The 16,425-nt window shown below is 41.2% G+C and overlaps 1 protein-coding gene across 1 annotated transcript in view; it reads left to right on the top strand.

Annotated features, from left to right (window-relative positions):
• Positions 1-2,908, top strand: part of CPM (carboxypeptidase M) — an 87,384-nt gene extending 84,476 nt beyond the window's left edge. Inside the window, exon 9 of the mRNA XM_027542504.1 lies at positions 2,505-2,908. Within this exon, the coding sequence (XP_027398305.1) occupies positions 2,505-2,549 (45 nt within the window). The 3' untranslated portion in view covers positions 2,550-2,908. The remainder of the gene's footprint in view (positions 1-2,504) is intronic.
• The last annotated feature ends 13,517 nt before the right edge of the window (positions 2,909-16,425 follow it).

Raw genomic sequence — 16,425 nt, 5'->3', positions numbered from 1 at the left:
ATAATTTAGGCTAGTGCCATCTCTTAGACGGAGAAGGCAATGGCACCCCACTCCAGTACTCTTGCCTGGAAAATCCATGGACAGAGGAGCCTGGTGGGCTGCAGTCCATGGGGTCGCTAAGAGTCAGGAACGACTGAGCGACTTCATTTTCACTTTTCACTTTCATGCATTGGAGAAGGAAATGGCAACCCACTCCAGTGTTCTCGCCTGGAGAATCCCAGGGACGGGGAAGCCTGGTGGGCTGCTGTCTTTGGGGTCGCACGGTGTCGGACATGACTGAAGCGACTTAGCAGCAGCAGCAGCAGCAGCAGCATCTCTTAGAACTGACTTATCTAGATTTCTAAACACATTTTGGGAAATGCTGATATAGTGAAGGGCCTTTTGTCCTAAATAATGTCTTATTGATTTCAAAGTGCTTTTGAAACATAGAAGAAGAATTTGCCTCTTCCAGGAATTGGAAAACTAATAGCCCTAACCCTCGTTCCTTGATTGATGCAACCTCTTAACGTTGAATTTCTAGTCACAGGGCAGAGAAGTTGGACGTAAGTGTCGATATGCCCCCTGAAACATGCTAAACAAATAATAGTTTAAATGAGACAAGACTGAGGAAGAACTAATTTATAGGTACCAATTTTTTAAAAGTGACAAGTGTCTCAATTTTAAAATAATTAGTTTTTCTATTTTCAAAAGGAAAAGAAAGAGCTTCCCTGGTGGCTCAGCTGGTAAAGCATTCCCTGCAACATGAGAGACCTGGGTTCGATCCCTGGGTCAGGAAGATCCTCTGGAGAAGGAAATGGCAACCCACTCCAGTACTCTTGCTTGGAAAATTCCATGGATGGAGGAGCCTGGTAGGCTACAGTCCATGGGGTTGCAAAGAGTCAGACATGACTGAGTGACTTTTCAGACACGACTGAGTGACTTCATTATATAGAAATGCCTTTAGCAGGAGTTTCCTGGTATATCTTACCTAGACTTTGATACTTTAAAAAAAAAAATTCTGGCTGCATCACAACCAGGGTGAGATCATAGTTTACCCAACCAGGGATTGAACCCACACTCCCTGCAGTGAAAGTGTAGAGTGTTAAACACTGGACCCCCAGAAGTCCCTAGATTTTGATACTTAAATTTGCAACTCCTTATAGCATTCATTACTCCCATTACACCTTCCAAAGAAAAATACAATTTTTAAATAAACTAAATTTTAAAATAATAGACACAGAGGAAAAAAGTAAAAGAAGGTAAATTCTAAAAAGGATTAGTCCAGGGGGCTTCTCTGGAGGCTCAGTGGTGGAGTCTGCCTGCCAATGCAGGGCTCCATCCCCGATTCAGGAAGATCCCACATGCTGTGGAGCAACCAAGGCTGTGGGCCACAACTATTGAGCCTGGGCTCTAGAGCCCAGGAGCTGAAACTGCTGAAGCCTGCACGCCCTAGAGCCTGTGCTCCACCACCAGAGAAGCCACTGCAGTGAGAAGCCTGAGCGCTGCAACTAGAGAGCGGCACCCAGTCACCGCAACCACAGAAAGTCTGAGCAAGCAATGAAGATCCAGCACAGCCAAAAGTACATTAAATGTAGTAGTCCATATTTGGGCATGGTAGTATGTTTTTGTTTTTCCTACTTCATTTTTGAAACTTTCCACTTGCTACTTTTGTAATGAAAGAAGTGTTAGTCACTCAGTCGTGTTCGATTCTTTGCAATCCCATGGACTGTTGCCCACCAGGCTCCTCTGTCCATGGAATTCTCCAGGCAAGAATACTGGAGTGGATAGCCATTCCCTTCTCCAGGGGATTTTCCCCATCCAGGGATCAAAACCAGGTCTCTCACATTGTAGGCAGATTCTTTACTGTCTGAGCCACCAGGGGAAGAAATACAACTGATTTAAAGAATGAAATCTCAAATTTCAGAACACCAGCTTATACAACTGCTACACGTTCTTACATATTCATGGAGATTTCCAGAGCTTATATGAAAATAAGTTGATTTAACGTAGGTTAAATCTTTTCCTAATTGATCAAGGCACGGACATGTTCTTCAGCATAAAGCACGGTATTATTATGCACAGTGTTTATCTCATGAAACCCTTAAGGGTGACTAGTGAAGGATTTATGTGTAATAGAATTTGTACTATTTCTTTGCTTTCTAGTCTGGCAATCTGTCTTGTGGGAGTATTCTGTACATACTGTTAGGAGTCTACCTACCATTAGTGATGCCTTCTGAGAATGCCCAATGCGGTGCTTGCATCTGGTGGTTAAAGGAATTAACTACAGAGATTTGGTCTTCTCACATGTCTCTTAGAAAAGAAAAATAAATGATTATGAGAAAAGATGAAAAAAGTATTAATACAGAGGGATGCTCTGTTTTTAACTGGGAAAGTTATTCTATTACACATCTGACACTCCATCAACTTTGTAAGATTACTGTTTGACTAGAATGTTTCTCTTGTCATTTAAGTAATAATTTATTGCATGGACAATAACAACTGTCTTTTCCTCTTGTAAATTTGAGAAAACTGCACAGCTGATTTCCCTGCCAAGCAATATCTTTTACTGAATGCTACTGTGCACAGGATGCAGTACATGAGGTCCCTGGGGTTAGAAGACAACTCAAAATGATGTTATAATCTGCTGTGGAGAGAAGACACAAAGCAGCAAGGCAGTGAATGTAAATGTGAGTAGAGTACTCAGGCAACACAGGTGAAAAAATGGGGGCGAGTTGAATTCAAATCTAGCTCAGTGGACTTGTGGTCATAATGGATGCAAGGAGGATATGATTAAAAGTCCTTCCCACTGGCCAGACTCCATTCCAGGATTTGTGTATTATTGTCTCTAATTCTAATTAAAAGACGCTTACTCCTTGGGAGGAAAGTTATGACCAACCTAGATAGCATATTCAAAAGCAGAGATATTACTTTGCCAACAAAGGACCATCTTTGGTCCATGGTTTTTCCTGTGGTCATGTATGGATGTGAGAGCTGGACTGTGAAGAAAGCTGAGCGTCAAAGAATTGATGCTTTTGAACTGTGGTGTTGGAGAAGACTCTCCAGAGTCCCTTGGACTGCAAGGAGATCCAACCAGTCCATTCTAAAGGAGATCGGTCCTGGGTGTTCTTTGGAAGGACTGATGCTAAAGCTGAAACTCCAATACTTTGGCCACCTCATGCGAAGAGTTGACTCATTGGAAAAGACTCTGATGCTGGGAGGAGAAGGGGATGACAGAGGATGAGATGGCTGGATGGCATCACTGACTTGATGGACATGAGTTTGGGTGAACTCCGGGAGTTGGTGACGGACAGGGAGACCTGGCGCGCTGCGATTCATGGGGTCACAGAGTCGGACACGACTCAGTGACTGAACTGAACTGAAATCTAAGGTCACTAAGCAAGTAAGTACCAGATCTGCTATCTGAATTTAGCCTGTCCTGCCCCACTAGGATGAAAATGAAGTCATGAGAAACTCAGGAGGCAAATGACCTTTGTTGCAGCAAGAAACCTGAGAGAATAGAGTGGTGAAAAGAAAGCTTTCATAGAGAGCTCTACAAGTCTAACATGATTGGGCAAACATCTGAGATAATGTCCAACAAGCAGTAAAATTATTGAAGGTTTTTTTTTTCAATATTTAAATCAGGGAAGCGACATGAAGATATCTGTAAATTATCTATAAATGGATTTTTTAAAAAATGTGGTGAGGTCAATCTAGGCAGATGTTACTGTGATCTCAGAGGAAAGCCTAGTACAGGATGTGTCCTGGGAAGGTGTGAACCAAAAATAAGCAGATGAAACTTAACTGAGAAATAAATGAAATCCACCTAACATGATAGTAAAAATATCTTCTGAAAAGGTTGAAATTTTGAATATGAAAGATATTTTGATAAGCTGCCCAGTAGTTGCGTGAACATCTAAATAGTTGTATTCTAAAGGCAGATCTGTAGGACTGAAACAAGGATAAGAGGGCAACACTGGGAATTCCCGGTGGTCCAGTAGTTAAGGCTCCCTGCTTTCACTGCCATGGACCCAGGTTCCATCCCCCATGGAGGAACTAAGACCTTGTAAGCCATGCTGAGAGAGAGAGAGAAGGTAATCTCTATCAATTTTTTAAAACAGGAATTTTTAAAGGAGAGTTTTAGAAGAGAATGGTAAGAATTCAAGGATGTTTTAGGATCACCACACTCCTAAAAACAATCAATGATGGTGCTCTTATCCAAAATAATACTATTGTAACAATATTTTAATATATAATTTCACGTGCATTTCATACTAGTAAACTACTAACCCCATGGGGACTCTCACAATTGCTTGTCACTTCACACTGCCCTTGTTCTATTTTCTGTTTCTCTTTGCTAGTTCCTGTTAATAGTTCATTATACAATGTGCCATTATATTAAACACTTCTGAGCAACTTCTAAATGTGCTGGTCCTTTCAGATATTTATCTTTTTAAAGCAGTATTTGTAAATGTCAAAAATTCCCTGTATTATTAAAAACTGGCTGTGTGATAGACAATATGTCCACAAACTTTTAAACCAGTTTTTAAACAAATTACTAAAATATAGTTTTTGTAAATAAGTATTACTAAAAAATAATTTAGTAAATCAAATCAAAAAATTTAGTAAACTAAACCAAAAAACACAATTCAGAATCCAAATAACCAGAAAATGCAACCATCACCTTTTCACAATACAATGAATATTTGCAGTTACTATCATGAACCCACAGATCTAATCAGTAGCTTTAAAACATTTATTTAAAGTACTCACCTAGAGCCAGACATCCTGGAGTGTGAAGTCAGATGGGTCTTAAGAAGCATTACTATGAACAAAGCTAGTGAGGTGACAGCTGAGCTACTTAAAATCCTAAAAGATGATGCTGTTAAAGAGATGTACTCAATATGTCAGCAAATTTGGAAAATACAGCAGTGGCCACAGGACAGGTAAGTGTTCATTCCAATCCCACAGAAAGGCAATGCCAAAGAATGTTCAAACTACCACACAATTAATTCATTTCACATGCTAGCAAAGTAATGCTCAAAATCCTTGAACCTAGGTTTCTACACCACATGAACCAAGAACTTCCAGATATACAAGTTGGATTTAGAAAAGGTAGGGAAACCAGAGATCAAATTGCCAACATCTGCTGGATCACAGAAAAAGCAAGGGAATTTCCCAAAAAATCTACTTCTGCTTCATTGACTATGCGAAAGCCTTTAACTGAGTGGATCACAACAAACTGGAAAATTCTTAGAGATGGGAATACCAGACCACCTTCCTGTCTCCTGAGAAATCTGTATACAGGTCAAGAAGCAACAGTTAGAACTGGACATGGAATGGACTGGTTCAGAATTGGGAAAGGAATACAAAGCTGTATATTGTCACGTGCTTATTTAACTTATATGCAGAGTACATCATGAGAAACACTGGGCTGGATGAAGCACAAGCTGGAATCAAGATTTCCAGGAGAACTATCGATAACCTCAGATATGCAGATGACACCACCTTAATGGCAGAAACCAAAGAAAAATTAAAGAGCCTCTTGATGGTGAAAGAGGAGAGTGGAAAAGCTGGCTTCAAACAAGTCAAAAAACGATCATGGCATTCGGTCCCATCACTTCATGGCAAACAGAAGGGTTGAAAAAGTGGAAACAGTGACAGAGTTTATTTTCTTGGGTTCTAAAATCACTGTGGACGGTGACTGCAGCCATGAGATTAAAAGACATTTACTCCTTGGAAGAAAAGCTATGACAAACCTAGATAGCTTATTAAAAAGCAGAGACATCAATTTCCCAACAAAGGTCTATATGTAAACCAAAGCCATGGTTTTACCTTTTCATGCTGTTTGTGGGGTTCTCAAATCAAGAATACTGAAGTGGTTTGCCATTCCCTTCTCCAGTGGACCAGATTTTGTCAGGCCCTAACTAGCAGGGACATGCCCTTCAGATTGCCAACATAAGCTGGATCATAGAAAAAGCAAGGAAATCCCCAAATCCACCTACTTCTGATTCACTGACTATGCCAAAGCCTTTTACAAAAGTCCACATAGTCAAAGTTAGGGTTTTTCCAGTAGTCACATATGGATGTGAGAGTTGGACCATAAAGAAGGCTGAGCACTGAACAACTGACACCCTCGAACTGTGGTGCTGACAAGACTCTTAGTCCTTTGGACAGCACGGAGATCAAACCAGTCAATCCTAAAGGAAATCAACCCTGAATATTCATTGGATGGACTGATGCTGACCTGCCTCTTAAGAATCTGTATGCAGATCAGGAAGCAACGTTAGAACTGGACATGGAACAGACTGGTTCCATATAGGAAAAAGAGTACGTCAAGGTTGTATATTGTCACCCTGCTTATTTAACTTATCTGCAGAGTACATCATGAGAAACACTGGGCTGGAAGAAGCACAAGCTGGAATTAAGACTGCTGGGAGAAATATCAATAACCTCAGATACGCAGATGACACCACCCTTATGGCAGAAAGTGAAGATCTAAAGAGCCTCTTGATGAACTTGAGAGAGGAGAGTGAAAAAGTTGGCTTAAAACTCAACATTCAGAAAACTAAGATCATGGCATCTGATCCCATCACTTCATGGCAAATAGATGGGAAAACAGTGGAAACAGCAGCTGACTTTATTTTGGGGGGCTCCAAAATCACTGCAGATGGTGACTGCAGTCATGAAATTAAAAGATGCTTACTCCTTGGAAGCAAAGTTATGACCAACCTAGACAGCATATTAAAAAGCAGAGACATTATACTTTGCCAACAAAGGTCCGTCTAGTCAAGGCTATGGTTTTTCCAGTAGTTATGGACTATATAAAGAAAGCTGAGCACTGAAGAATTGAAGCTTTTGAATTGTGGTGTTGGAGAAGACTCTTGAGTCCCTTGGACTGCGAGGAGATCCAACCAGTCCATCCTAAAGATCAGTCCTGAGTGTTCATTGGAAGGACTGATGTTGAAGCTGAAACCCCAATACTCTGGGCCACCTGATGCGAAGACTTGACTCATTGGAAAAGACTCTGATGCTGGAAAAGATTGAAAGCAGGAGGAGAAGGGGATGACAGAGGATGAGATGGTTGGATGGCATCACTGACTCAATGGACATGAGTTTGGGTAAACTCCGGGAGTTGGTGATGGACAGGGAGACCTAGAGTGCTGGAGTCCATGGGTTCACAAGAGTCAGACACGACTGAGTGACTGAACTGAACTGAAGCTTCAATACTTTGGCCACCTGATGCATAGAGCTGACTAACTGAAAAGACCCTGATCCTGGGAAAAATCGAGGGCAAGAGAAGGGAGTGACAGAGGATGAAATGGTTAGATGGCATCACTGACTCCATGGACACGAGTTTGAGGAAACTCAAGGAGATAGTGATGGCCAGAAAAGCCTGGAGTGCTGCATTTCATGGGGTCACAAAGAGTTGGACACAACTTAGCGACTGAAGAACATGGTTTTTCCAGTAGTCATGTATGGATGTAAGAGTTGGACCATAAAGAAGGCTGAGCACCAAAGAACTAATGCTTTCAAATTGTGGTGCTGGAGAAGACTCTTGAGAGTCCCATGGACAGCAAGGAGATCAAACCAGTCAATCCTAAAGGAAATCAACCCTGAATTAGCACCTTAGTGACTGAACAACAAAAAATTAAAAAATCAGACTTATCAACTGAACAACAAAGTTAAAAACCTAAATTATGCCAACAGCTAACCCTGGTTTGCCTTTGGGACCCACAATCTCCTGCTTTCAAGCCAGCTTCAAGACTCATGTCCCAGTGCTTAGACTCATTCAATATCAACTCTTATTAAGCACCCATATGTATATCACAGTCAAGAAGACATTCATGGAATTTAGGTTCACAGACAACACAGAGAAGTCACACGCGATTACAACAGTGCCTTTCAGGCTGACAAGTGACAGGGTAGCTAATCCTAGTCCCATCCATGCCCTAGCTACATCCCTTTCAGACTGTTCAGAAGTACCACTTGTTGAGAAACTACTTAAGCCAGCCTGCCGTATGGTAACAAAAGTGCAAGATAGGGAGACAACAGCATTTCGTGGCCCTACTAAATTGTGTCATTATTCTCAAGTTGGTCTTATTCCATGCCTTACAAGCTCCCAACTGGGTCACGCTGCCCATATATATGTACTTCCACAGTGCGCAGGCATGGCCATTCTAAAAGCAGCAGCATATTTACACTAGTGCCTTTGATTACCCAAATAGATGATATTCAAATATAATTTTTAACAAAACTCATTATAATGGAGATGTGGCCAAAACAGCAGAGGAGGAAGACCCTGAGCTCACCTCCTCCCACAGGCACACCAAAATTACAACAGGGAAACGACTAATGAGAAAAACTGGAAAACTAGCAGCAAGTATCTTCAACCAAAGATAGAGAGAAGGAACTGTAACAAGACATGTAGGAGGGCAGGTGATGTGATGTAGCTAAAACGCATACCCCCAGGTGAATGACCCACAAATGGGAGGATAATTAAAGTTGCAGAGGTTCTCCCACGGAGTGAGTGGTCCAAGCCCCACAGTGGGCTCCCCAGCCCAGAGAATCCTGCACCAGGATGGGCCCTTAGAACATCTGGCTTTAAAGACCAGCAGGGCTTACTTCTGGGAGAGCCAGAGGACTGTGGGAAATAGAGACCCCACTCTTAAAGATGCACACAAACTCTCACATACTCCAGGACTCAGGCCAGAAGCAGTAATTTGAAAGGAGCCTGAGTCAGAGCCACCATCTGATCTTGGAGTCTCCTGGTGAGGCAGGAGGCAATTGCAGCTTGTCCTGCAGACACAGACACTGGCACAACTATCTTTGGGAGCTTGTTCTATCACATGAACACTGGTGCTGGTGAGTGCCATTTTGGAGTCCTCTCTCCAGCTTATTAGCCTCAGGACCCAGCCCCTCCCACCAGCCTGTTGGCATCAGTATTGGGATGCCCAGGCGAAGCAACTAACCAGGTGGAGAAACAGTCCCACCAACAACAGGCCTGCTGCCTTATGATCTCGAGCCCATAGTCAACCTGGCTCAGACCCTGGTTGGGTCCACCAATGGGCACTACTCACAGGACCAAGCTCACCCATCAGTGGGTAGACACAGGATCCTATGGGCACCACACACCAGCAGGACAAAACATCAACTCTGGGACCCCCAGGACCCTGGGCTAAAGACCTCAGGTCCTGGATCTACCTCCCAGTGAATAAGCATTAGCCCCAAGACACCCTGGGCCTTGGCCCTGCCCACCAGCAAGCAGACACCAGACCTAGGACTACTTCCACCCTGCACCCTACCGTATCAAAACCCAGCCACCTACCAGTAGGCTTGCACCTGCCACAGGACCCCTTGGGCCCCTCAGTCAGCTGGTCCAGGATACGTCCCCCCCTACCAACAGAACACTACCAGCTCTAGAACTTTTGGGGCCTTGCAGGCAGAGACCTGGGAACCCAGTTCTGCCCACCAGTGAGTTGGCATTAGCTCCAGCACTGTCTCCCTACAAGACACCACCAGCCCCAGGAAGCCCCAGTCCCACCCACCAGCAGGCAGACACCAACTCCAAGACACCTTGTAACCCTTAGCCAGCTGCCCCAGGATCCAGGCCCATTCATTCACCAGTGAGCAACGCCACACCTCAGACCTGGGAGCCAGCTGTGTTAGCAACTGGCCCAACCCATGAGCAAGCCAACATTAGATCTGGGACACACTCACCCCCTTCATTCCCCACAAGCCCCCACGCCACTTTGCTCACCCCGCTGGTGGACTAGCTGGAGCCCAGGATCCCCTAAAGCTCCACAGCCAGCAGCCTTGTAATCCAGCCCTGCCCACCAGCAAATGGCAGCCTCTGCACAAGGCAAGGCCTGGAAACCAACCGGGCTTGGGCCAGCCACATCCATCAGACGGCCCACAGTGATCAGCCCACAAAAGAAGAGTTCACGCAGAAATAGGGGGCGGCCCTACGGCATACAGCCCTAGTCACCAGGTAATGATCACAATGATGTTCCATACCTGAGACAAAGTGCTGTGGGTGAACAGAGCAAAATGTAAGACAGTTTTAACAAAGAATTATAAAATATAAAGAAGAGCCAGAGACGAAGAATATAATAACTGAAATAAAAAATACACTAGAAGGAATCAATAGTAGATTAGACAATACAGAGGAATGGACCCACAAAGCTAGATAGAAGACAGCAGTGGGAATCACTGGAGCTGAACATAAAGAGCAAGCAAACAAAAAGAAATGAGGACACCAGTGTTCACAGCAGCATTATTACAATAGCCAAGGTATGGAAGCAACCCAGGTGTCCATCAACAGATGGACAGATATGGTGTGTACACACACACACACACACACACACAATGGAATACTACTTAGCCATAAGAGAATGAAACTCTGCTGTTTGCAACATGAATGGACATGAACCATGTTATGTTTAGTAAAATAAGTCAGAAAAAGCCAAAATAATGTATGCTATCGCTTACTCCTTGGAAGAAGTTATGACCAACCTACATAGCATATTCAAAAGCAGAGACATTACTTTGCCAACAAAGGTTCATCTAGTCAAGGCTATGGTTTTTCCTGTGGTCATGTATGGATGTGAGTTGGACTGTGAAGAAGGCTGAGCACTGAAGAATTGATGCTTTTGAACTGTGGTGTTGGAGAAGACTCTCCAGAGTCCCTTGGACTGCAAGGACATCCAACCAGTCCATTCTGAAGGAGATCAGCCCTGGGATTTCTTTGGAAGGACTGATGCTAAAGCTGAAACTCCAGTACTTTGGCCACCTCATGCGAAGAGTTGACTCATTGGAAAAGACTCTGATGCTGGGAGGGGTTGGGGGCAGGAGAAGGGGACAACAGAGGATGAGATGGCTGGATGGCATCACTGACTCGATGGACGTGAGTGTGAGTGAACTCTGGGAGTTGGTGATGGACAGGGAGGCCTGGCATGCTGCGATTCATGGGGTTGCAAAGAGTTGGACACGACTGAGCAACTGATCACTTATATGGGGAGTTTAAAAAATAAAACTTGTGAATATAACAAATAGAAACATAGAAAACAGGCTAGTGTTTACCAGAGGGGCAAGGGGAAAAGGAAGAGGGGAGGGACAAGATAGGGGTAGAAGATTAAGAGGTACAAATCATGATGTATAAAGTAAGTTACAAGGATATATACAATATTTTGTAACTATAAATGGAACATAAGCTTTGAAAATTGTGAATCACTGTTCTATCCCTGAAACTTACATTGTGCATCAACTATATTTCAATTTTAAAAAAAGAAAGAAAATGAGTTTAAGAGACCTGAGGGAGAGCATCTAGTGGAGCAACACTCACATTACAGGAGTCTCAGAAGAAGAGAGGAAGGGACAGAGAATCCATCTGAAGACATAATAGCTAAAAGCTTCCCTAAGCTAGGAAACAGACATCCAGGTCCAGGAAGCCAAGAGTCTCACACTCAAAGAGGACTACACCAATGCAAAAATTAAAGAATATTAAAGCAGCAAAGCAAGAGCAACTAGTTAAGTCCAAGGGAACTCCCATAAGGCTATCAGCTGAGTTTTCAGCAGAAACTCTGCAGGCAAGAAGGGAATGGCACAATATACTTAAAGTGACGAAAGGGAAAACACACACGTACACATACACACAAAAAACCTGGCAAGGCTTTCACTCAAATTTGATGGAGAGGTCAAACATTTTACAGACAAGCAAAAGCTAAGAGTTCAGCACCACCAAACCAGCTTACAAGAAATGTTAAACAGACTTCCTAAGTGGGCAGGCTAGGGGGCAGGGTACAACTAGAAAAATGAAAATTACAAAAGGAAAAAAAAAATCTCACTGGTAAAGGCAAATTTATAAAGCAAGTAAGAAGATTAAAAGACAAAATTATCCATAGTAAAACTGCCTATATCCACAATAAGTACTCAGGGAATACAGAAAAAAGATGTATAATACGACATCAAAAACAGTAAACATGAAGGGAAATGGTCAGTAAAAATGCCAGGATTGTTAAAATGCATTTGAACTGAAGAGATCGGCAACTTAAAATAATCATAGATAGGTAGGTAGGTAGGTAGATAACTTTATGGTAATCAGAAAACCAAAAACCTGTAACGGATACACAGAAAAAAGAAAGGAATTAAAACATAACATTAAAGAGTCTTCAAATCACAAGGGAAGAGAATTAGGACCAAAAACTATAAAACCCTCAAACAATTAACAAAATGGCATTAAGTACATACCTATTAAAAATCACATTAAATGTAAATGAACTAAATGCTCCAATCAAAAGACACAGAATGGCTGAACAGATACAAAAACAATACCAATATATATGCTGCCTGAGACTTGTTTCAAATCTGAAGAAACAGAAAGTAGATGGGAAAATGAGCATTCCGTGAAAATGGGGGTGGGGGTAAAATGAGGTAGCAATTCTTAGACAGAATAAGCTTGAAAATAAAGACTCACAAGAGACTAAGGACAATACATAATGATAAAGGGATAAACCTAAGAAGGCATTAACAGTAATAAATGCATCGAACACAGGGGCACCTGAACACATAAAGCAACTATTGACAGACACAAAGGGAGAAACAGAGTAATACAATACTAAGGGACTTTTACTACACCACAAGTTTCCATAAACTTAAAAAAACTGAAATCATATCATCTTTTCTGACTACAATCTTATGAGACTAGAAAATAAATACAAGGGGGAAAAAACTGCAAAAAAAAAAAAAAAACACACACACAAACATTCCAAAACAATTAACAAAATGGCCATAAGTACCTATCAGTAATTGCATTAAATGTAAATGTGATGCTAAACAACATGCTACTTATCAATGGATCACTGAAGATGCCAACAAAAAAGGAACTTAAAAATACCTGGAAATGAAAACAAAAACAAAACAATCCAAAATCTATGTGATGCATCAAAAGCAGTTCTAAGAGAAAAGTTTATAGTGCTACAAGCCTATCTCAGCAAAGAAAAAAAACCTCAAATAAACCACCTATTCTTACACCTAAAAGAACCAGAAAAGGAAAAACAAATAAAACCCAAAGTGAGCAGAAGGAAAGGAATTAAAAGATTAGAGCAGAAATAAGAGATTTAAAAAACAATAGAGACTAATGAAATCAAGAGCTGGTTCTCTGAAAAGATAAAATTAATTACCCAGACTCAACGAGAGCCCAGATCAATAAAATCAGAAACGAAAAGGGGAAAGTTACAACTGACACCACAGAATTACAAAGGATCATAAGAGATTACAACAAATAATTATATAAACGGACCACCTCAAAGAAACGATAAATTCCTAGAAATGTACAATCTCCTCAGACTGAACTAAGAACAAATAAAAATGTGAACAAACCAATTACCAGGAATAACACTGAATCAGTAATAAAACAACTTTCAGAAAACAAGAGTTCAGGACCAGACTGCTTCACAGGTGAATTCTTTCATCCAGAGGAGTTAACACGAATCCTTCTCAAACTATTTCAAAAAACTGTAGAGGAAGTAACATTTCCAAACTCATTCTACAAGACCAGTATCATCCTGCTACCAAAACCAAAGATAATACTAAAAAAGAAATTTACAGGTCAATATCACTGATGAACACACATGCAAAAATTCTTGACAATACATTAGCAACAGAATTCAGCAAATCATTAAAAGGATCATACACCAAGATCAAACATCATTTATCCCAGGGGTGGACTAATATCTGCAAATTAATCAAAGGGATACACATTAACAAACTGAAGAACAAAAATCATACGATCATCTCAACAGATGTAGAAAAATATGACAAAATTCAACATTCATTTATGATAGAAAGTCAACAAAGTGGTATAGAGGGAACATACCTCAAAACAATAACGGCCATAAATGACAAGCCCACAGCTAACATCATACTCAATGGTGAAAAGGTGAAAGCATCTTCTCTAACACTAGGAACAACACAGTGATGCCCACTCCTGCCACTTTCATTCAAGATATTATCGGAAGTCCTAGTCATGGCAATCAGGGAGGAAAAAAAAATAGAATCAAAATTGCAAAAAAGTAAATTGTCACTGCTTACAGATAACATCCTATACATAGAAAATCCTGGGAATTCCCTAGCGGTCTAGTGGTGAGGATTTGGTGCCCCTGGGTTGGATTCCTGGTCAGGGAACAAAGATCCTGCAAGTTGCACAGCACACCAAAGAAAATTCTCAAGATGACAACAAAAACTACTATAGCTCAATGAATTTGGTAAAGCTGCCAGAGACAAAAATCAATAGACAGACACCTGTTGCATTTCTATGCACTAACAACAAACCATCAGAAAGAGAAATTAAACAATCCCATTTAGAACTGCATCAAAAGGAATAAAATATTTAAGACTAAGGTAACTAAGGAGGTTAAAGACCTGTACTGAGAAACTACAGGACATCAATAAAAGAAACTGAAAATGATATAGATAAATGGAGATATACGGTGTTCATGGACTGGAAGGATTAGTTAAAAAGACTATATACTACTCAAGGAAATCTACAGATCAATTCAATCCTTATTTAAATATTAATGGTACTTTTCACAGAACTACAACTAATTATAAAACTTGTATGAGAAAACACACATGAGAAAAACACACACACAAAATGGTATTTTTCATTGAGAACACACACACACACACACACACACACACACACACACACACTGAACAGCCAAAATGGTATTTTTCACTGAGAATACACATGCCCTGAACAGCCAAAAGTCTTGAGGAAAAAGAAGCAAGCTGGGGGCCTCCCACTCCCTGGTTCAAACCATACTATAATGCTACAGTCATCATAACAGGGTAGTACTGGCACAAAAACAGACACATAGGTCAATGGAACAGAATACAGAGCGCAGAAATAAACCCACACTTATGGTCAATTAATCTATGACAAAGTGGCAAGGATATACAATGAGAAAAACACAACCACTTCAGTAAGGGGTGTTGGGGGATTCCTCGGTGGTCTAGTGCTTAGGAATCTGCCTTGCAACGCAAGGGACACCAGTTCAGTCCCTGGTCCAGGAAGATCCCACATGCTACAAGGCAACTAAGCTCATACGCCACCTACTACTGAGCCTTCGAGCCCTAAAGCCAGTGCTCAGCAGCAAGAGAAGCCACCGCAACGAGAAGCCCTCGCACTGTAACTACAGAGCAGTCTCCTCTCACCACAACTAGAGAAAGCCCATGTGCAGCAACCAAGACCCAGCACAGCCAAAAATAAAATATTCTGAAAAGGCGGTGTTAGGATATCTGGACAACTACATGCAAAAGAAACTGGCCTACTCTCACACCATTCACAAAAATAAATTCAAAATAGATTAAGGAGTTCAATAAAAACAAGCCTATTGAAAAACGGGCAGAGGATCTGAACAGCTATTTCTCCAAAGACTATATACAGATGGCCAACAGGCACATGAAAAGATGCTCAACATCACTCATCAGGGAAATGAAAATCAAAATCACAATGAGATCTCACCTCACACCTACCAGAATGGCTATTATCAAGACAGCAGATAAGGAGGAAAAAAGGGAATCCTTCCTTGTACTCTTGGTGGGCACATTAACTGGTGCAGCCACTACAGAACAGTATGGAGCTTCCTCAAAAACTAAAAATAGAGCTACCATATCATCCAGCAACTCCACTCCAGGTATATACCTTGAAAAACCAAAAGCACTAATCCAAAAATTTACGTGCACTTCAATGTCTGCAGCACTATTTACAACAGCAAAGAAAGCAATCCAAGTATCCATCAATGCACAATGAGTAAAGATGTAGAGATGTAGCATACACACACTGTGCAAGACTAGCCATAAAATGAACAAAATCTTGCCATTTGCAACAATATAGATGGACCTAGAGGGTATTGTGCTAAGTGAGATAAATCAGAGAAGACAAACACTGCATGCTTTCACTATGTGTGGAATCTAAAAAATGAACACAACAAATCAGAAAGGGGTGGTTGCCACAGAGATCAGAGGAGCAAAGAAATAAGTGAAGATTAACAGGTACAAACATTTAGTTGCAAAGTAAATGACTCAGGTGTGAAATGCACAGGGTATGAATAACAGGCAATAACTATGTAACATCTTTGTACAGTAACATATAATGAGACATTGTATTCATTTGAAAATGTATAGAATACCACATGACTTTGTTGTATAACAGGAACTAACACAGTATTGTAGGTCTTTGTATTTCCAAAAAACCCAAATAAACAGAAAAAGATTTGTGGTTATCAGGTGGGGAGTTGGGGGAGGGGAAATGGATGAAGGCAGTAAAAAGGTACAAACTTCCAGTTAAAAGTACTAAAGTTATAATGTACAACATGATAAATGTAATTAGCACTGCTCTATGTTCTACATTAAAGTTGAGAATAAACCCTGAGTTCTCATCACAAG

The sequence above is a fragment of the Bos indicus x Bos taurus genome, chromosome 5, assembly GCF_003369695.1.
Source record: "Bos indicus x Bos taurus breed Angus x Brahman F1 hybrid chromosome 5, Bos_hybrid_MaternalHap_v2.0, whole genome shotgun sequence".
Classification (NCBI taxonomy): domain Eukaryota; kingdom Metazoa; phylum Chordata; class Mammalia; order Artiodactyla; family Bovidae; genus Bos; species Bos indicus x Bos taurus.
The sequence above is the reverse complement of the archived record's forward strand: the minus strand, read 5'-3'. Positions and strand labels throughout refer to the sequence as shown.